Raw genomic sequence first — 21,028 nt, 5'->3', positions numbered from 1 at the left:
AAAGTCATGACTTTTCTGACAACTCAATAGAATCTCTGAAGGTCAACTGAGTTGAGGATTGAAGAAAGGAAGGTTGGGACTCTTGAGAATCAGGCATCAGTGTATGTGGCTGGGTACAAACCACTCCTGGTTCTATTCACTATTGTGGTCTTCTTCATCTTTCCACCCCTAGGTCTGGTTTGGGATATGGCACATAACAGTCAGTATGTGAAGATGTCTCAACATCTAGACATTCTATCCTGGGGATTTCCATCATTCTTTAGAGTATAAAGGATGCTCTTAGAGTCTTACAAGGCCCAGCAAAAATAACTCTTCTTTTGCAAAATCTTCCCTGCAAGCAGAGTTGATCATTCCCTTTTCTGTCCTCTCAGAGCACAGATGGCACTGCTCCTCAGTTACCTGCCTACATGGTATCTGCCTCCTCAGACTGCCAGCTCTGAGATCAGACACCTTCTTATTTATCTCTGGATAGACAGCACTGGTGCTTGGCACAAGACAGGTGTTCAGTAAACATGTGGAATAAAAAAGTATCCTGTTCTCTAATACTAACACCTCTTTGCTGATTTCCTTTTTCTGCTTGAAGGTGGCTGACTCACAAGATTAAAACCATTGATGAGAGAGACATATCAAAAGGCTGGCATATGCATTGTCCTAAGCTAGGCTCTGTGGATGTAAACATAGGAAGACAGAGCTCCTGGTTTTAGAAGGATCTCAGTCTGGTCAAGGATCCAAGTGCAGGCGACGTCCTAGAGCTATTCAAACTGCATCTACCTCAGCCGCGAGGAACTCAGTGTTACCAGAAAGTCTCCTTAAAAAAGAGGGGGAGTCTTGGGACTAAGTTTTGAAAGGTGAGGAGGAGTTGAGGGGATGTGCAGGCTGAGGTGAGAGAACTGAGGCACTCAGGAAGGTGAAGGTGCTGGGGAGTGTGGTGTGTAGGGTAGGAGATGAGGCTGGAAGAGATGTTCCTATGGAAAAGACATGCCCAGGGCCTGCAGCTGACCCACCAACTATTAATGTCTGGGAAACCATTTCTTCCAAGGACCCCCACCCAGATGTTCATCTTTTGACTATCTCAGTTTTTTTACTCTCTACAATTTCTTTGTACAAATGGTATCATGTATTTGATGGCTTGAAAGTATGTACCTAATTACTCCACTCTCCTTCTACCAACCCTGGTTTGGTTTCTGGATTAATTATAGGCCTATAACCTTATGGTTATAAGGGTATAATTAACAGACTGATGAATAAGGAAATAAATGTTATTAGCTCAGTTATCCCCCCCCCTTTTTTTTCACTAGCTTGATCTACCAGCAGGGAAATGTACTAGAGGGAAATATAACAAATAAAGCTCTCAATCTTTTTACTGACCTGACTTAAATTATAACTATACTAAGTGAGATGAATAAGTTACTTTAATAACTTGAGGGTGAAAGAGATGGGAAAGAGCCACGTGTCCCAACCACGCCCCCTGCAACCGTCTGGTTGGAAAAAAGCCAAGAGATCTGGGCGACCTGGTGCAGTTTAAAAACAACAAGCATCTTTTATTCTCCTTCCAGTTTCAGTGTCCAGAGGCTATGGTTAACAAGTTTTCAATGTGCAAATCATTTCATTCCTCCAAAGCCAGAGGGGAATAAAAACTGTACATCATCTCCAATCCATATTCATCAGGAGCGCCCTGGGGCTTGTCATCCCGCTGGCACTGGGCCAGCTTTCAGGGTCTGGCAGAAAGAGGTCTGTAGGCTTTGGGACTTGGTGTCTGGCCCCTTGAGATGAGATTAGTTCTCCAATAACCTGAATGTCTCTAGGGGAGGCAGCAGCACACAGCGTGGAATCCCTCTCCAGACAGCCAGACCGGGTGTGGGTGGAGTTAAAGCCCCTGGATGTTGCTAACAGCCACAATGAAAGCTGAAGGGGGCAGAGTTAAGAGCCTGCTGGACAGGAGTGGGGATCTGCAAAGGGGCCATTGGGAAAGGCAAATACACAGGGATACAGCAATAGGAAAAAAGAGGAATGTTGTTTCTGTTGGTGTAAGAGGGCAGAATAAAAGGGACCTTGAGGTTAGGCAGTGAATGAGTAGTTCAGAATACAGGGTTCCTGGGGACCTAGTGATCCCCTTCCTCCACAGGTACGAACAGAGAACAGGGGAGAAACAGACATATAATATCAGAATTGGTCCATCTGGCATAACATGAGCCTAGTAGAAGAAACACAAGACTATGGATCTTTGGAAAGATGAGGGACAAGGAAGACAAAGAGTATTATCTGAGTAAGAAATGGAAAGAGAAGGCACCTCTAAGAAACAGTGCAAAACCAAGTTGCATAAAGTGCCCAAAGCTTTGGCCCAGGTTTTAGTAGTTAGCCGGCCAGGGAGGTCTAAGCTGAGACACTGCAGAACAGAATGGGGTGTCCTTGCACAGCAGGGCAGCAGCCAGTTGAGCTGCTAGGTATTTGGAAGATTTCTCAGCTCTGACCACCTGGCAGTAGCAATAAGCACATGCAAACTGAGGCAAGGGCAGCTGGCAGTCCCACAGCAACACAGAAACAGAGAAGGGGTTAGGGCAGAGGGTAAGGTTGGGCGGTGCAAGTGATTCAGGGGAGCAGAAAATGAAAAGCAGAGCTTACTTGTTGATGTTTGCAAGATAAATATCAGCTACATGACCCCCACTGGGACAGCTGGCCCCCGCTCTGGCTGTCACCTTTTCTTCAGGTGGCTCAGAAATGACCTCAATGTCAGACTTGGGGCTGGACCTCTCCACGACACCGTCCTCGCTGGGGGAGAAGGAGCAGGCAGGCAGGAAGGAGTGGGGAAAACAACAACACAAAAAGCAGAGTTAAATCAGCAAGATGGCCCTCCTGACACACACATACACACACACACACACACACATACACACACACACACACACACACACACACACACACACACAGAGTGCATAACCCCACAATGGCTCTGCGACAGTGATGTCTGGCTGGGCTAGCTCTGGGAGCAGAAGCAAGGAGGATACCTAAGAGCCTTTGAAGGATGGCTTAAATAAAAATAAATAATTCTGATTTCTGCAGGATCCTGAGCTCCTCGGGCAAGCTGGGCTAAGGGACACCTGGATTTGAGGCATTTGCTCCCCATGCTGCTTTCCTGAGGCAGCTGTGCTGGAGCCACCTCCTGGAGAAGGAGGTGACCAGTCCAGGTTGCTGTTTATCTGCAGAGATTCCGAGCACTGTTGGGTAATGACCATCAGCTCTGTGGTGGCTCTGGAGAGGCCGGCGTTGACACCACCACACAGTTGTAGCGCATCTAGCCCCACGCAGAGCGTCCAAGCTGGTCCCAGGGCTCTCCACTGCTCTCCTGGCCCCTCTGGCTACTGATGACAAAGAAAGCCCTTTCTCCCCCACAATTCATCTTCTCTCCATCCTGTAGTGAAGTCATAATGCTAAACTGGGGAGGGTCCACACACAGATCACCACCAGGTTTGCGATGTTATCAACAGAGGGAGGATTCCCCCGCAGAACGAGCCAGGGAGAGGCTGGGAGGGTGCAGACTCATTCAGGATATCAACCTTTAAAAAATAATATTAAGGGAAGGACTAAAAATTCTGACAGCATTATATCTAAGGAAAGAAGTTTGGGGATAAAGAGACAGGAAGCAGACTTGGGTGGGCTATAGAGGACCTGAATCTTTCTGCTCAGGAGACATTACTTAAAAGGATGGCAACCAAGTGACAGTCCATCCTAAGAAGCCTCTCTGGGACCACTTCACATCCTCTGGGTTCTCTAACATCTTTCCTCTGATTCCCTCATCAACCCCCAAATCAACCTCATCTGGGCTGAAATGGTCACTTCTACGAGGTTGCTCAAGGTACATTTTTCCTACAGAAGTCTCTCATCATTTTTATTTGCAAGTGCAATAGTGCCATCAGTAGTTTCAGGATGGAGTGAGCATAGGTTTCTTTTCCTTTTACTCTTTCTTTCTATCTTTTAAAAAGTAAAATAGAATTGTTTTCTCAGCCTGATCTTTCCAGAAAGGAAATGTAAGTGGTCAAATAACCTTCCCTCATCACTCATCAGGTAAAAGTGTGGATGAGTGGTGGCTGGGAAGAGTCTACAATGACTAGCACCCAAGGGATACTTTGCAGGGGAAAGAGAGTAGAGAGATGAAAACAAAGTCTCCACTAAGGGTGGGGCTCTTTAAGGCACAGACCTTAGGACTGTGTCAGTGCCACTAAGGGGCTGAATTTTATCCTCGCAGGGTTCCAGAAATAGCCTTACTCCCACATCCAGGGACCCCTAAAGGTGGAGGGGGTGCAACATACGTGTCTTGGACTACAATATACTGGTGGGGGATGAGTCCATCAATGCCATTATGCCGGCCTTCCCACCAGTCGTCGGAAGCCCTCTGGTAAAGCAGCAGGGACGCCCCCTTCTTGAAGGACAGCTCTCGTGCTGTTCGGCCCATGTAGTCAAATTTTGCAATGGCCTCAATGGGCTCACACTCTGAAACAGGCAGAAAAGGAGGAAAGAGATGTTGCTGGGACCTACATTCTCAGGAAACCAGGTGGAAACGTCCAATTAGCTAAATTTAGTAGTGGAAAGGAAAAGAGTGGAAGCAGCCTAAATACTCATCAATAGATGACTGGCTAAAGAAGTTATGGGATATATGTTCCATGGAGTACTATTCTGCAATCAAAAAAGATGATATTATGTTGTTTGAGACTAAATGATTGGACTGGAGGTGATAATACTTAGCAAAATAAAGAGATAAAAGACAACTACCAGGTGGTTTCATTCATATGTGGAATCTAGAAAACTGATACATCTGAACTTGAAAAACAAACAAACAAAACAACCACAAAACAGAAGCAAGCAACTGTTCCTAAGACTTGTGAGAACTACGGTGGCTATCTTTGGGAGGTAGGAGGTGGGGATACAGATTTCTGTAATCTACAGTTAATTACAAGAAAGAAAAAAATAGTGGCAGGAAGATACACTAGTGGGCAAATAAGCCATGGCTGATCTCTACAGCAGGAAACTGGCATGTAGCCAGTGCCATTGACCTGAAAGCCCTTTCTTGTGTTTTCTCTTACTGGCCCTCCACTCGAAATACTTTTTTTCTCTCATCTGCCAAATAAAACATGTCAAGAAACAAAATTTAAGCATCATTTGCTTCCTAATCACATTCCTTTGGTGTTTCCACGGTGCTCTGTGCCAATGTTTATCACAGAACCATGCTGTATTTGTAAGCATTATTTCTTTTGTAATCATAAAATAACTCCATTAATTGCAGAACAATCATCATAGTTTGTTTGCTTATATATTTATTTACCTTCGGTTAGTACAGGGGTTTGGACCTGGGACTTTGGAGCCTCAGGCATGAAAATATTTTTGCATCATAAACAGTGTACCCCAATGTGTAATTTAAATTATTTGCTATCTACCCGCCTGAGTAAAGCATGAGTTTTTAGTCTTTATAAAAAGAAAGCAACCTGCTGAATCAATTTTTCAGGAGGGAAAAGATGGAGATAAATTTTGTGAACAATCTATGGAAAGAATGTACATGAGGGGGTGGGTGGTGGTACACTCAGTAGAGTGCTCATGTTGACATGCACAAGGATTTGGGTTTAAGCCCCTGGTCCTCAGCTTCATAAGTGTTGAACAAGGCTGCAGGCATTTTTCTGTATCTTTCCCTCTCTATCTCCTCCTTCCATCTCAGTTTCTCTCTGTTTCTATCTAATAAATAAATAAATAAATAAATTAAAAAAGTATGTACATGAAAGTAATTCAAAAAATTTAGAAGGGGTTTACAAAAGCTTTGTATTTTTCCTTTTGAATGAGCTTCTGTTCCCTTGTCTATAAAATTTGGGGAAATGTTTTCATGAAACAGTTATGAGAAGTTGACTAACAATACTTTGCAGATGTGCTGAGGTCAGTGTCTGGTCCATCCCCAGGCCATGCCTGCCACATGCAGGTCAGCCAGTGTTACTGTGCATTGCCACTGATACTTCTGGGCTGTAGACAGAGGCCAGAGAAAGAAAGAAATTTTCCCAAACCTGAGATTAAAGTTGGATATTCTGAATCATGGAGGAAAAAACGCTAATTTAAAACAAGGCCCTCCCTGGATGTTGGGGGCTGGGAATGGGTGGGTGGATTTCTGCTGGGGAAGAGATATTGCTCCAGTAGGCTGAACAGAGAAGTCCTATCTAAATGTCCCAGAACTCTACACAGCCTCAGCTATGTCCTTTAACCTCTCTGTACCCAGTTTTCTCACCTATACAATAGAGGCTACATCAGTTTCACTGGGGATTACAAGATAAGTCATATCAGGCCTCCAGCACACAAAATAGGCTCTAGGGAAATATGAATTTCCCTGGCTCATGTAGTCCCTTCCTATAATGTGGCAAATTATCATACTCATCCATCTGACATCAAGACCCATATACGCAGTTCTGCATTTTTCTCCCTTAAATGCTGTCTACAATTGCAGAATTCACCACAAGGCATAAAGCATGGAAAGCTAGATAGATTTTGTCAGTATATTCTCATGCCCAAAAAATTCTGAGGCTCCTTGTCAGTTGCTGAGACATCCGGAGCCCAGGTGATACAAAAATTGAGGTACAGAACTGCTGGAAGGGGGGAAATGTGCTGGCTGGAGAGACCCTAATAAATCATGGGTGGATGACAATACTTGCATGTGTGTACCTTGGAAAGGGTCAATTTTTCCAGTCAGCAGCCTGAAAGTATGTGTGGTTTCTGTGTCTTGGTTCCCACTCCTGTCTGGTTTGCTTCTATTAAGTTCTTGGCACCCAGTTCTCAGGCTGCTTTTTTAAAAAGAGCTCTCTTTTTGTTCTCCAGCAACCTGGCAGGTGTCTGGGTTATGACAGGGAACCAACATCACACTGGTGAGATAGTCAGGTGGGACAAGGAGATGGGAGGTGGGTATGGTACCCATGGTGCCACTTCGTAGCACAAAAGTTGAGGGAAAATGAAAGGTCTAGTTTCTTTCTTTCCTTCCTTTTTTTTTTTTTTTTTTAACCTCCAGTTTAATGCCAGAACCAGCCTATTTGAGAAGATGAACACTCCTCCAAGAAAGAGAAAGAAGGAAATAGAGAGAAAGAGAGATGGAGAGATATATAGATATGTTTCCTGCTTGCCTTTAAGGGACTGTTGGACAGGGATCAGGAACATGGGATGTACACAGAATTTTTTTCCTTCTGAGTCACCCCCAAAGTACCCGTTCCTCCCCACCAGGCAGCAGGGCTTCATACCATCATCACTTGTATGGTGCTCTGTGGTGACATCTTGGGTTGAGTCTTCAGCTGAGGTAGTCTCTCCATGTGGGCTATCACTGTAATAGAAGCAAGAGGAACCAGGACTTAAGTGTCTGCTTACAGAATTCTAGTTTTCCACTGGGCTGTTGCACCCCCTCCCAGAATTCTAGTTTTCATTGCTAGCTTTCTCAGAGCAAGGGCATGAGATCTATCTTATGCTCTCTACACTGTGAATGCCCACAACAGGTAAAGGTTTGCAATGGAATAAAGCTCCAGTGGGTCTCTAGTGTAGCTCCTACTTTAAAATCTACTTAAAACTATTTGGCACTTCAAATAATTAGTGACAAAGAGAATCTTGAACTTGCAAATATTTCAGAAAGCACAGGACAACTCCGTAAAGGCCATTTCTCTAGATGAATCCATTTGGGAAGGAACATGATAGGGGGAAACTGGCTTTAACATCAGATACAACTGGGTCTGAAAATCAGCCCTGAGACTTGGTGACCTGGGCAAGTTGTTTCAGCTACCTAATCTATAAAATGAGGGCACTGAATTGTGTGAAACCTTGAAATAATCCCAGAAAAGAGTTTGGCACAACGGCTGCATAGTATATGGTACTTCTCTTATTTCTTTTCAATTTGTTAGTTGCTTTGTGGTTTGTTTGGTGAGACGGTGGCAGGTGAGTCAAGGGAATAGTAGGTGAGAAGAGCAGGGGAGGAAGAGTTGACTATGGGCTGAACTCTGCAAGGGCAGGGATGGAAAATAGATCAAGTTCTTGAATAAACTCTTGGAGTCTAAAATCATTCAGGGTATGCTACAGATGTAGTTCAGTAGTTGAGCTTAGAGGTCTTGGGCTCAGTCCCATCCTGCCCTGCCACACACACAAATTCAGGTTAGAGTTTGTATATGGCCAGGGAGAGAATAGGAAAGTAATTTGTACTTCTGACTCAAGGATTTCAGTATTTATGGTTATGTGCACCCAAAAGTTCTTCCTAAAAAGTAGAGAAAAATCCTACTCATTGTTAGTTTCTTCTGGCAGCTGGTGGAAACAAGTGAGACTTTTCAGGCACTTACATGCAAGTATCACCACCCCTCAACCACAAAGCGTGATCTTAGTTTCTTTGAGACCAAAGCTTCTTCCTCACCATGCAATGAGTTCTTCATTGCTGGGAAGTCCTTCAGAGAGCCAGGGATATGCTCGAAACTCACTTCACCTCATTCAAAGAAAGTCAGTTCTTGAGAGATTCTCCAGACTCCAAAGAACACTCTGGGAGAACATCAACTATACAACCTGTGCAGGTAGGACTCAGTCTGTTGGCTTGTTAAAGGCTGCTAAGACATGCTGATGCACAACAGGAGGCTGGGGAAAACTACTCAGAGAGAAATGGAGGAAGACGCCCACCAGGCCGTGTCCCTGTGAGCCACACCCCCACCATAGCTTTGACTGCTGAGACAGCTTTAGGCCCTGTTGTGAAAGAAGATAAAACAGAACTGGGAACAGTATCCCATGGTTTTCAACACTCTAGTAAGAAAGAAACCAACTCTCAAGTCACACACACAAGGAGAACTCATCAGTTCTCTGACACTCATCAGCCAGAAGGTTGAGACCTGAGTGGTCTCCCTAGTCCCCACTAGCCATCTGCCAGTGAAAAAAAGCCTACTCTCCAAGATGACAAGCCTAGGTTTCACCAGACCCTAGAGGAAATCAGTTATGTTTTCAGGCTGACAGACATTTGAATATCACTTTCTTCACACACTGGGTAAGAGGCTCCTTCTCTAGCGATCATGGAAAAGTATGGACCAATTGGTCCCTAATTAAGTAAACTACCTCCCCCACCTTAGCTGATAGTAGTAGGGCTGACTGAATTGGTTCCAGATGTTGAATTCACACAGACTCTGATTTGGGCTGGTTTAATTTCAACCCAGGCTAAAACATTATTTAGGGGAAGAAGGGAGAGGGAAGAAGATGTAAGGGATGTTTGGGAGTTGTCTATGTTAAGTTGGAAAATATCAATTGAAAGAATATCTGGGGTGGGGGGCAGTGTGGAATAGTGCCTCTCCTAAGAAGTCAGAGTTGGAATCCCCATTCACTAGCTTCTCTGGGCTGCAGTGACTTTAGCAAAAGGGTATGGTGGTTATTTTTCTAATGGGAAGAAAATCTAGCAAAGATGTGTCCTAGGGTCTCCTTTCATATCTCCATTCTACGCTTGGTCACAAAAAACCTTGCTGCACAGAATTTAGTCACACTTCAGAATGGAGCTGGGCTTAACATGCCTGAAATGGAGCCAATTCTTCCCCTTTATCAATTTCTTTTTTTTTTTTTTTTCCTGCCTCCAGGGTTATTGCTGGGGCTCGGTGCCTGCACTTCAAATCCACTGCTCCTGGAAGCTATTTTCCCCCTTTTGTTGCCCTTGTTGTTTATCACTGTTATTATTATTGTTGTTGTTGCTGGATAGGACAGAGAGAAATGGAGAGAGGAGGGGAAGACAGAGGGGGAGAGAAAGAGAGACACCTGCAGACTTGCTTCACCATTTGTGAAGCGACTCCCCTGCAGGTGGGAAGCCGGGGGCTCGAACCTGGATCCTTATATCAGTCCTTGCGCTTTGTGCCATGTCCATGTGTGCTTAACTCACTGTGCTACCGCCTGGCCCCTCTCTTTATCAATTTCTAAAGATGTTCTAAATTATCACTAGACAAAGTCAGGAAATTGTGCCAATATCTCAACTTTTCTTTTGAGTTTTGTTTTTTAATTTTTGAAAACTTTATTTGATAGAACAGAGAGAAATTGAGAGGGAAGGGGGATAGGGAGGGGCAGAGTCAGAGAGACACCTGTAGCACAGCTTCACTGCTCCTGAAGCTTTTCCCCTGCAGGTGTAGACTGGGTGCTTGAACCTTAGTCCTTACCGTGGTAATATATGCCCTTAGCCAAGTGTGCCATCAGCTGGCCCTCAAATTTTCTTGACATGAAAGAAATCCCCCATGTTCTAGGGCTGTTTCTCTCACAACACAGCACAGAACAGGAGCCAGAGACATTGGAAAGGAATAGCAGAACTAAATATCAACATAAACCAATAAAATGTCCTTTCCTAGAGATTACTGATACTGCTATTATTGCTGTCATTTCCTTTCAGAATGGCTCTTCACAATTCAGAAGTCAAAAGACGGGAAGTGATATGAAACGACACTTACTGGGTAGGAAGGCTTGGGGTGGGGCTCTGCCCACACCATTCCTAGATCCTCATAGCTTAAAGGAGGGGGAAGGGGTGGGTGGGGAGGGGAGCCAAGTTTTCCTTCAGTGCTCACTTGAGCATTTGACCCTCATGCCAGTGTGAGTTGGTGATACCCTTCCCTCCTTCAGTCTTGGTCCCCCTACCAGTAATCCTCCATGCTGCCTCCTCTGCTGTAGACTGGGCCCTCCAGTTCCCTAGGGTTTGGGAAGATGTTCTCATGTTGGATGATGATGGTTTTGATCAGTTCATTCACGTGGGCTTGACAGGACACCTGGTCGTGGCCCTCAGGCACTGACATCAGTGAGGGCCCGAAGCAGATGGCGAGGTTGTAGGGGTCCATCATGTTCTCTTCACTGAACTGTGATAAACTGGAGGAGAAGAGAGAGGGGGCAAGCTGGAAAAGATGTGCATGAATGCCCAGAAAACACAACCATGGGAAGCACAGCCAAGAGCAAGAGCACAAGTTCCACAAACTGCCACCTGCTTTTCCAGGTGGGGAAGGAGAGAATGAGCACCAAGATGGCTATTCAGAAATCAAGGTACCTCCTTGCAGATCTCAATCTTGCCCCCTCTTTCAAGTTCCCTGCCCCAGACATTATCTTTGAATTACAGCCTGCTTTGAGAATGTACCATTCTTGGAGCTGCTAATAGCTTAGAGGCCAAGCCAGTGAGCAGATGGTTGTCCTGGTAATGATATAGTTGGAAGACACAGACAATACATACTCTGTACCTTTTTACATGGCGACAGAACCAAGTTATTCGGAATATTCCATTTTGAGCTCTAAACTTAGGAAAATTTAGTCAGTCAATTAGCTTTTGTATTCCATTAGGCCAGAGAATGTCTTTCTTTCTGGAACAGCTAACACAATTGTTTTTCATTTTCCCAATATCCTCCTTTATTATTACAGTCAGGATTTATTTAGGAAAAGGTCAGCACATTACTCAGCCTCTGCACAGGCTCTCTGGGTGCAGTCTGACTTCACTGTTGGGTATTTATTTATTCTGGGAACTCCCCCTTTTCAGCCAGCAGCTACTCTACTCACACCTCCAGTTTTGGCCAGAGAGCCAACTCCTTGGTCAGCCATTGTGCCTGATGTGTCCTCTTTGGTCTCTGTCCAGAAACTGAAAGCTTGGCCAGCTCTGGGTATAGTTCCCTCCCCTCCAGCCTGCAGAGCCATGAGCTCTGTGAGGGAGGTCAGCCACTCCCAAGGGCATCAGCAGAAAGTCCCAGAGCCTGACTCTAATACATCTGAGGAGAAACCAAAAACTTCCTGATGCTGAACCATCAGCATGGCCTGGGCCTCAGCTGTATTTTATCTATTTTTCCTTATTTGGCAGAATTTTCTTCTATTGTATCTCGTGTATAGATTCAAATAACCAAGTTGGCCTTCCTCTAACTAAATGATTCTCTAGTAAAGATTCTTGGTTATTAAAAATTGGAGAGGCACAGGAGAAATAATTCCCTAGGGAAACTGAGGCAAGAGATGTCACAGGCTAAAGCTGTAGTTAATCCCAGGTTAGTTGGTTCCTGGTGTCAGGGAGAGGCAAGAAGGGAGACCTGTTTTTTTTTTTTAATTGTTGTAATTATTGTTTTTATTGATGTTGTTTTTGTTGGATAGGACAGAGAGAAATGGAGAGAAGAGGGGAAGACAGGGAGGGGGAGAGAAAGATAGACATCTGCAGACCTGCTTCACCGCCTGTGAAGAGACTCCCTTGCAGGTGAGGAGCCGGGGGCTCGAACCAGGATCCTTACACTGGTCCTTGTACTTTTGTGCCACCTACGCTTAACCCGCTGCGTTACCACCTGACTCCCAGGAGAGACATGTTTTCTAGTGTGAGTTCATAATCTTTTAGTTACATGGAAATAAATCAATTATTTGTGGAAAGCCTGGTGTTAATAGTGAGAAATTCTGCCAAGGCTACCAAGGCAGAGACTGACCAACCCATGGTGGCTACAGTGACTATGGCATGAGGAGGACGCGTCTTCATGGATTGTGATATCTTGAATACATACCCATTTCTTCCTCCCATTAGAATATAAACAAAGAACTCTATTTTATAACCTACAATGAGAACATCTAGGTTTAGACACACACACACACACACACACACACACACACACACACACACACACATTTGGGGCATACAGTCTCTTTTAGGGACTTGAAAAAAAGTAAGGATTCTCTATCCAGAAAAATATTTATAAAAGCATACTCAGAGTCTGTCATACACAATGCCTATAAATAGTGTTAATGGGGGCTGGTGGTGGTGTGCCTGGTTAAGTGCAGACCATCATGGACCCAAGGTTTGAGTTCCCAATCCTCACCTGCAGGGGTATGCTTCTTTCTCTTCTACGTTCCCCTCCCTACTCAATTCTCAATTCCCCTCTGTCCTATTCAATTAAAAAAAAAAAGAGGGAAAAATGGCTGCCAGAAGCAGTAGGTTTGCAGTGCCTGCACTGAATCCCAGCTCAACTGGAAAAAAAAAAGACAAAAAGGTATTAATAATTTCCAAAGATTCTAAGGCTGTACCCAGTATAAGATCTCAAACACTAATGTACCCCTCTTATCCTATGTATTTCCATTATATATATAAAAATTAAAAAAGATCTCAAGCACTGAATTTTAAAATAAATATCTAAAAATGGGATGACACTGCTAATTGCACTCTCAAAATTTTTGGGGGTGTGGACTTACATTGTATTTCTATAGTATCCATTAAGAACATTAGTGAAATCTCCCATTTGACTTGAACATTTGTGTATCTAAAAAGATTCAGTATAGTGGTTTAAGATCACAGCTACTGGGGGAGGGGAGATTTAGAAAGTCAGAACTGCTGTATGAAACCTGTTCCCTATCAGACACTTTTCTGGACTTCTTATTTTTTAATAATGTGCACTTATCTTCCTGGCTAAATTTAAAAAGAAAGGAAAAAAATCAGATTTTTAAAATAATTTTTTAAAATTATCTTTATTTATTGGATAGAGACAGAAATTGAGAGGGAAGGGGGTGATAGGAGAGAGAGAGAGAGAGAGAGAGACTGCTTCACCACTTGTAAAGCTTTCCTCCTATAGTGGGAGACCAGGGGCTTGAACCCTGGTTCTTGCACATTATAACATGTGCACTCAACCACGTGTGCCAATACCTAGCCCCAAAGCATAGAGACAAACAGACTTAATTTGGAGAACTAGCTTCAGTGCATACTAGTTCAAAGACCTTGTTTTACTTTCCTAGCTTCATGGCCCACATGTGTCAGTATCTCACTCCCTCCTTTTTTTGACTGAGCATTACACCTTGTTTGGACTGACCACAAACATTTTCTCCACCATCAGCATTCTTTTCTCTTGAACCACCAACTTCAGGATTTTGACCCTTTTATTCCACCAAGATTCCACACTTACTTGGGCCACAGTGAGAACCACAGTGCTACAGGAATTTTGATCTTTTTTTTTTTTTAGTTAACCTGTCAGTGTTTAGTTAAAACACTCTCCCTGAAACATTCTCTAAGTGGCTTCTGCAACATTTTAAAAACATTTTTTATATTTATTTATTTATTTTCCCTTTTGTTACCCTTGCTTTTCATTGTTGTTGTAGTTATTGATGTCATTGTTGGATAGGACAGAGAGAAATGGAGAGAGGAGGGGAAGACAGAGAGGAGGAAAGAAAGACACCTGCAGACCTGCTTCACCGCTTGTGAATCGACTCCCCTGCAGGTGGGAAGCTGGGGGCTCGAATCGAGATCCTTATACTGGTCCTCACGCTTTGCGCCGTGTGCGCTTAACCCGCTGCACTACCACCTGACTCCCTGCAACATTTTTTTTTAAAATAAAACTTTTAGTTATTTATTGGTTAGAGACAGAGAGAAATTGAGAGGGAAGGGGCGGAAGATAGAGGAAGAGAGGGAGAGAGAGAGACACTTGCAGTGCTGCTTTACCACTATTGAAACTCCACCCCCTGCAGGAGAGGGTTGAGTATTTGACTCTAGGTCCTTATGCATTCTAACATGTGCTCTCTACCTGGTGTGCCACCACCTGGCCCCCTGTAACTCTTATTCTTTGGTTCTCCCGTGTCACCTCTTCACCACTATACATTAAGAGAAAATTTTTACACCCCATCTCTTGGCACTCTCAGGGCTCCTGCCCTGCTTTCTTTTCCTCTGCAGATTTTAAGCTCTGGCATACATTATATGTACTTATTCTGCCTATCTTCCTTTAGTAGAACACAAATTTCATGACTAATCGGTACATTCCTAGCCAACCAGCACCTAAAACAGTCTAATAAACATGGGCTAAATAAATTAGTAAATATATAAGTATCTGAAATCTCCAAGACAATCTACCCATAATTCTATTTGCTTTTTTGGCATACAGAAGTCAAAATTCTCCTAGTGAAATTCAGAAGAGCAGCCCAAAAAGAATCTTTCCAGACCAAATAGCATTTGAAGTTGGTACAATGTAGAGACTTTTCTAGAGCCCATCTAGGCAGCATCAACCCTGGGAAAAGGGCCATTGGTCTATTCTTTCAAGAAGCAATGTATGAGGACTTAGAAGGGCACTTCTTGAACTTCCATGTGCGTCTGACTCAACAGAGGACTTTGTTAAACTGTGAAGGATTCTGATTCTCAGGCTTGGTGAAGGAGGTTGAGACTTTGCAATTCTGACAGTTTAACAAATGATGCAAAAGTTTCTGGTCTACAGACATCACTTGCGTATCAAAAGGCCAAAAGCTTATATTGTTTGACATCCAATGGCATCAGGTTGAATTCAAAGGTGAGCTGCAGTAGAGTCCACTTGCAGTTAGAGAAAGTTAACCACACTTTGTTGGGGGTGGGGGTGGGGGGACTTCCCTGGGTATTACACATGCTTCATTAGGTAGCCTCTAAAATGAATCCCATGAACACATGTAATTCTTTGCTTTTGAGTGTAGACTAGAGTTAATGAATGGAACACAGCAGAAATGATGGGATGTCACTTATCAGATTAGTTTATAAAAGATTGCAGCTTCTGTCTTGGGTGTTTTCTCACTTGCTTGCTCTAAGTAGAGCCAGATGCCCCCAAAATAAGCAGCTCTACTGAGAGGCCCATATGCTGAAGAGATGAAGAAGGCCTTTGCTCAGTGGCCAGTCAGAAAAGGAGGTGGGCTTCAGATCAACAACTTGAAAGGTGCTGAATTCTGCTAAGAACCACATATGTGAACTTGTAAGTTTATCTCCCCATGGTAAAGTCTTCAAAAGAGAATACTGACACCCCCCCCCCCCCCCCCCGGCAACACCCTCACTGCAGCCTCACAAGACATGGAGCCAGAGGTACCCAGATAGGGGATAGGAACTGTGCAATGATGAATCAATACCTACTGTTTTAAGTTGCTAACTTCACAATTTATTCATCAGCAAGATAGTTAATGCTAATGCTGAGATGGCCATGCTAAATTTAACAAAGCATGATGGATAGGCATGTGGCTAAGGTATATCCTACAAACTGTCTTACCCAATCCCAAAATTTTCAGTTTCTCTTTCCTCATACTACATCAGCTAGTCCAGTTTTACACTGATAATAAATCACAAATCTGACCCCTCTCCACCACTTTCCATCAATACTTCCCCAGTCCTCTTCACCACTACCTTTTCTCAAGATGACACAATACCTTTAGATAGGGATCCTTGCGTCTCTCCACAGTCATCTATAATAACCTCTCTATAAAGCTGCTGGGGCTTTAACTGACTCCATTCAGATCCCTGCACTCTATCCTTGAAATGAATCCTTACGTATTTTCCTCTTAGTATTGCTACTACCTAAAACATCTGTTATTGTCTTCCTCCTCCCCTGGAACATGTATTACTTGACATAAGGTTTTTGACTCTTACTTAATAATGTGTTCATATAGTCTACAACTACTTCTACCATATAGGAACTGTTCAACAATTACTTGTTGGTCAGAATACAAAAACTGGTTTCTATGGGAACTTTCAGTGGCAGAGGTCAGGCCTGATCCATTAGCTCACTGGAAAGTCTACTCACTGATTGAGGAAGGCAAAGAGGTATCTCATGATAATCAGTGTGGTTTTGGGCAGGGCCAGGAGGATTTTCCGGATGTGCAATGCTCTCTCTTGCAGGTTGTCCATTGCTGAAAGGAGAAAGTCATCTGTTATCCTCCACCATGACTGAAATCCAGGGAGTAACGTCAGTAGGTATAGCACACAAATTAGCCAGGTCAAGTCCACACAGCAATGTGTGTATTGTGTCCACACAATACGTCCTTTGGACAAATCTGGCTTGTTCCCCCAACCTGCATGGAGAAGTAGAAGAAGTCCAGAGACAAGAAAGGGAAGGCCCCTGAGTAAGCAGAGTGGGATCTAAGGAGAACCTTGTACTGTGAACTGACAGCTTGTGTAGGCAAAGGCATGACCTTAAGTTGGTGAATTCCATCATGGCTGGCCACTCTACTTTCACAGTGTATTATAAGCATACTGTCATTTTCTATGATGATCTTTATGTAAAAAAGAAATGGGAAGCACTGGATTAAGATCACATCAGAAGTAGCAAAGTGAGTTGTTAAAGTGTGTTGTACTGTTTTAGTAGACCCACTTAAGATCCAGGTCCAATCTTAGAAAAAGACATGAAGATATGAAAGAAACATGTTTAGTCACCAAATGTGCACTGGAATCCCGATAGAAAGTGAACAAATAAATCAACAAAACTGTTTTAACAGCACCAGGGCCCTTCTCAGAATGGCTGAGAGGGACAGTACTCAGGGTAAATATTAAGTCAAACTGGGAATTCAAGGGTCTTAAAGACAATGGAGAATTAAGGCAAAGGAATTTTTTAGTCTCTTTCAAAGATACTGCCTCCTCTATCATCTGAAGTCACTATTCCAATGGGCCTGCAACCAGAACAATCCAATATTAACTATGGATCATTTTCTATAGAAACAATGACAGGATGTACCAATATAGTGAGCTAAACTCAAGACTCCAATTTTAGAGTAAGAGACAGAGAATCTTCATAAGGAATAAGGCAGAAAGTCTCTTTCTCAGGCTGGGAGTATGGATCGACTTGTCAACACCCATGTTCAGCAGGGAAGCAATTACAGAAGCCAGACTTTCTACCTTCTGCATCCCACAATGACCTTGGGTCCATACTCCCAGAGGGTTAGAGAATAGGAAAGCTAACAGGGCAGGGGATGGGATACAGAGTTCTGGTGTTGGGTATTGTGTGGAGTTATACCTCTCTTATCCTATGGTTTTTGTCAGTGTTTCCTTTTTACATATAAAAATAAAAAAAAAAAGAAAGTCTCTTTCTCCCTCTTTTTCAGAAAATGCCTTGTTGTTACTTCTAGAAGAAGAATATTACTTCTAGAAAAATACATACTAATACTTCCAGCAGGTTAGCCCAGTAAAGCAAAGGAGAATCAGAAAGAAAAATTTACAATTTCTGACTTGTGGTCCTAGATTATTCTTCTTCCCAACTAGGACATGAAAGTGAAGATAAGGAAAAGAAACTTCACTGGGGAAAAGAAAAACAACCAAAACACTCATATAAGAAAAACAAACAAACAGCCCTGTGGAAATTTCTTTTCTCTTTCTATAAGGTGTTCTGATCCAGGCAGCCAGTCTGAAGCCATAATAGTACTTACTGACGCAGGCCATCAGGTCATGGAAGATGTCCTTAGGGAAGAGAGGTTGTTCCAGCCCTCGGAAATAAAGCTTCAGGACACCAGCTATGGAGTCCATGTCATGGTCATTCTGGTCCCCAGCCAGGGGGTCCTCTCCTGAGGATAAGAAGTCCCCCCCAAAAAATAGAACAACAAACAACAAACAAATAAATAAGCAAACAAAACATGTAAGATAAAGCAGAGATAATGGGGAAGGAGAAGCCTAGTTATGATCCGATCCTAGTCCATCAGTTTTCTGACCATAGGTGAGTTAGCCAGGACCAGATAAAGAAAAGAATGTTCAGGTTTAAGTGTCCCAAAGCAAAAGGGGTACAAAGGTCTATCAGCATGAACTCATTGTCAGACTAGCTCAGGAACTCATTCCCTATGTGTGGGGAAATAGTAACTGGCTCTCTCATAAGAATCATGAAACCAGGCAGGGGCTGAGCCCCTGGGGGAAGTAAATGAGTCTAGGAGGTCAGCCCTTCTAACTAGCTCCACTTCCTCCTGCAACCAAGGACACCTACTTACAGGAGAACAATCATGCTGGAGCTCCCTATGGAAAATTTCATATCAGATGTAATTAGATTTAATGATAGGACCAATCTCAAATTGAAACTAAATATATCCATTACAGTGACGGAAATTACCAAAGCTTGCCTATTACCTTAATAACTCACAAGATAATAAATGGGCTACGATGAACAGGCATATTAGCCTTGATATTAACTGCTACCAAGGGTTCCAGATGAGCCATAAACTGCCCGGATATCATAGTTAACTTCTTTGGTTTCAGCAGATCATCAGTAGGAGTGAGGCAGGATGGATGGGGCTCAGGAGTGGGCATTTCCCTGCTTTTCTAGGGAGGAAACTGTCTACAAGACAGCAAATGCTGAACTTAAGAGGGAGGCAGGCTGACTTTGTAACTTCTGGATGCCTTTCAGGAGAGAAAGGGTGGAGCTGGTATCTTAGGGGTCTGTAAAGACTGCTTTCTCACCTCTCTCAAAGGCATTTTTGATGTCATTTACTTCCACCTGGGATCCAGACACCCGGAAAATTCCTTCATGTTGTAGTCCTGGAAAGATGGGGAAAGATAAAGGAAATTTACAACTAAAGCACAAGCTTATTTGAATATCATTCTCCAACCAGAGTGTATTTAAGCACCTAGTATCTCATAAAAGGACTTGAAAAAGTCACTACCAGGGATATGAGGAATTAGCTTACATAAGCATTGACTTAGAGGCTGATGAGAAGAGATACCTACCCCTGCTCTACTTCTGATTCCAAGGGAGACTATGAGGCAGATTGATTGCTTAGTCTTTGTCTCCCTGCTCTCATTTGCCAAATGGGGGAAGTGACCCCTGGAACCTCCGGGGCAGGAGTGAAAACTAGGGGCATGCCTTAGATAGTATTAGAATCTCATTATGTCTGAGATTATTATTACTGTTTTAGCTGTTCTAACACTGTTTGGTTGTTCTAGAGGGGGCAGTGCTTTCTATGCCTATGCAAAGGGAGCATGAAAAAGCAAGTAGCTGGTCCATAACTAATACTGCCAGGTACTGTGCTTGCCACTAGTTTTTGATCGCTAAGTATTATAATCGTCATGGTTATTTTATCTCTTTAGGCTCTGTTAAGGTGGACATAATCACTTAAAAATTAGTGTGTGCAGCTTTTGATACTAAAGAATGATTTCATATAACTAAAAATGCTGGTCCTCACAACAAATGTGTATGTGTGTGAGGCTATCAGCAGGCCCATTTCTAGGTGAGGCTATGATGAGTGACAACATAGCTTAGGTTAGATAGGTGATGAGATGCCAGCCCTGACCTTCTTAGATTATGTACATATTCCTCAATGTAGGCTTCTAGGTCCTTATTCTGGTCCAGCCCTGACCTTCTTAGATTATGTACATATTCCTCAATGTAGGCTTCTGGGTCCTTATCAAAGCAAAGACCCAGAGCCATAGCCTTTTTAGTCTGAACATGGTTATGGCTTCCATAACACCATACTGAAACTTCAGAGTTTATGGGGAATCAAGGAAGCATATTGTTGGTTGTTAGGCCTGGGGGGGATGGACTGAACAACCTTCCCTGGTGACATCAGGCTTATCCAGCCTTTCTCAGGAGTCCTGTGACTCAAACTTGGGCATTTCAACTTTAGTTATGGATTAATCCAACAATTTCTTAAATGTGGCATCAGGGAATGAATATATGGCCTCCTGCATGTAGTGCCACTGAACAACCTCTTTGGCCCATATTTTTCATTTTTATTTCTTTCAGAGAAGAGAAGAGAGACAGAGAGAAGAGGGAGCATAGCACCATACCACTATCAATGAAGCTCCCCCAGTGCTTTCATGTAGTGCCAGAGCTTGAACTCATGGCTCTATGCTCAGTAATGCATGTGATGTGCTCTACCAGGTTAAGTTATCTCTGGCTCTTCTGCAAACATTATATGTCAAAAGCTGCTTTGTGTCTCAGTGAGGAGAGTGGCAATATTAATAAGCTAGAACGCCATAGGTATACTACACAGGACAGGACTGAAATTCTAAATCCAACTGAGACAATCTTAAGAAATGAGCAGGAAGAACTTAATGACCTGGCTCGTAACAGGAATTAGGTTGTCTGCTCCTCTAAAAGAATTTTCAGAATATTTCTCAGAGAATACTAGGCAATGCAACAGTCATATAATATTGCTTACACAAAGAACACAAACAGCAAATGTCTTGTCAAAATCAGAATAATATAATGAAATGTCAATCAAGAGAATAGACCAACAGTTTGTTGAAGGAGGATTATCTCAGTCTTTCTGGCAGATTAGATTTAAGGAACCAGGCCAAGAAGTCACAGGAGAACTTGCTGGAAGTTTGTTCACAGATTTGAGATACGCTGAA

At 43.2% G+C, this 21,028-nt stretch overlaps 1 protein-coding gene and 1 long non-coding RNA gene across 14 annotated transcripts in view; one reads left to right on the top strand and one right to left on the bottom strand.

Annotated features, from left to right (window-relative positions):
* The window catches only part of SRGAP2 (SLIT-ROBO Rho GTPase activating protein 2), a 290,047-nt gene that overhangs the window by 3,683 nt on the left and 265,336 nt on the right, over positions 1 to 21,028 (bottom strand). For 11 of the 13 annotated variants that reach the window (XM_060178745.1, XM_007523113.3, XM_060178749.1 and 8 more), the window contains 7 exons: positions 19,136 to 19,213; positions 18,121 to 18,255; positions 16,506 to 16,611; positions 10,633 to 10,857; positions 7,257 to 7,336; positions 4,308 to 4,488; positions 2,623 to 2,769 (listed from right to left, as the gene is read on the bottom strand). In XM_060178745.1, coding sequence (XP_060034728.1) covers positions 2,623 to 2,769; positions 4,308 to 4,488; positions 7,257 to 7,336; positions 10,633 to 10,857; positions 16,506 to 16,611; positions 18,121 to 18,255; positions 19,136 to 19,213 — 952 coding nt within the window. Of the gene's footprint in view, positions 1 to 1,515; positions 1,906 to 2,622; positions 2,770 to 4,307; positions 4,489 to 7,256; positions 7,337 to 10,632; positions 10,858 to 16,505; positions 16,612 to 18,120; positions 18,256 to 19,135; positions 19,214 to 21,028 lie in introns of those variants that run through there. The other 2 variants (XM_060178755.1, XM_060178757.1) reach the window with 1 other exon arrangement.
* Positions 10,851 to 15,173, top strand: LOC132534619 (uncharacterized). Its single transcript, XR_009546338.1, has 2 exons — positions 10,851 to 11,028; positions 14,859 to 15,173. It is a non-coding gene; the product is annotated as an uncharacterized LOC132534619 (long non-coding RNA).

This window comes from Erinaceus europaeus, chromosome 19, assembly GCF_950295315.1.
Source record: "Erinaceus europaeus chromosome 19, mEriEur2.1, whole genome shotgun sequence".
Lineage (NCBI taxonomy): Eukaryota > Metazoa > Chordata > Mammalia > Eulipotyphla > Erinaceidae > Erinaceus > Erinaceus europaeus.
Note: the sequence above shows the minus strand (reverse complement) of the source record. Positions and strands in the feature narration are given on the sequence as shown.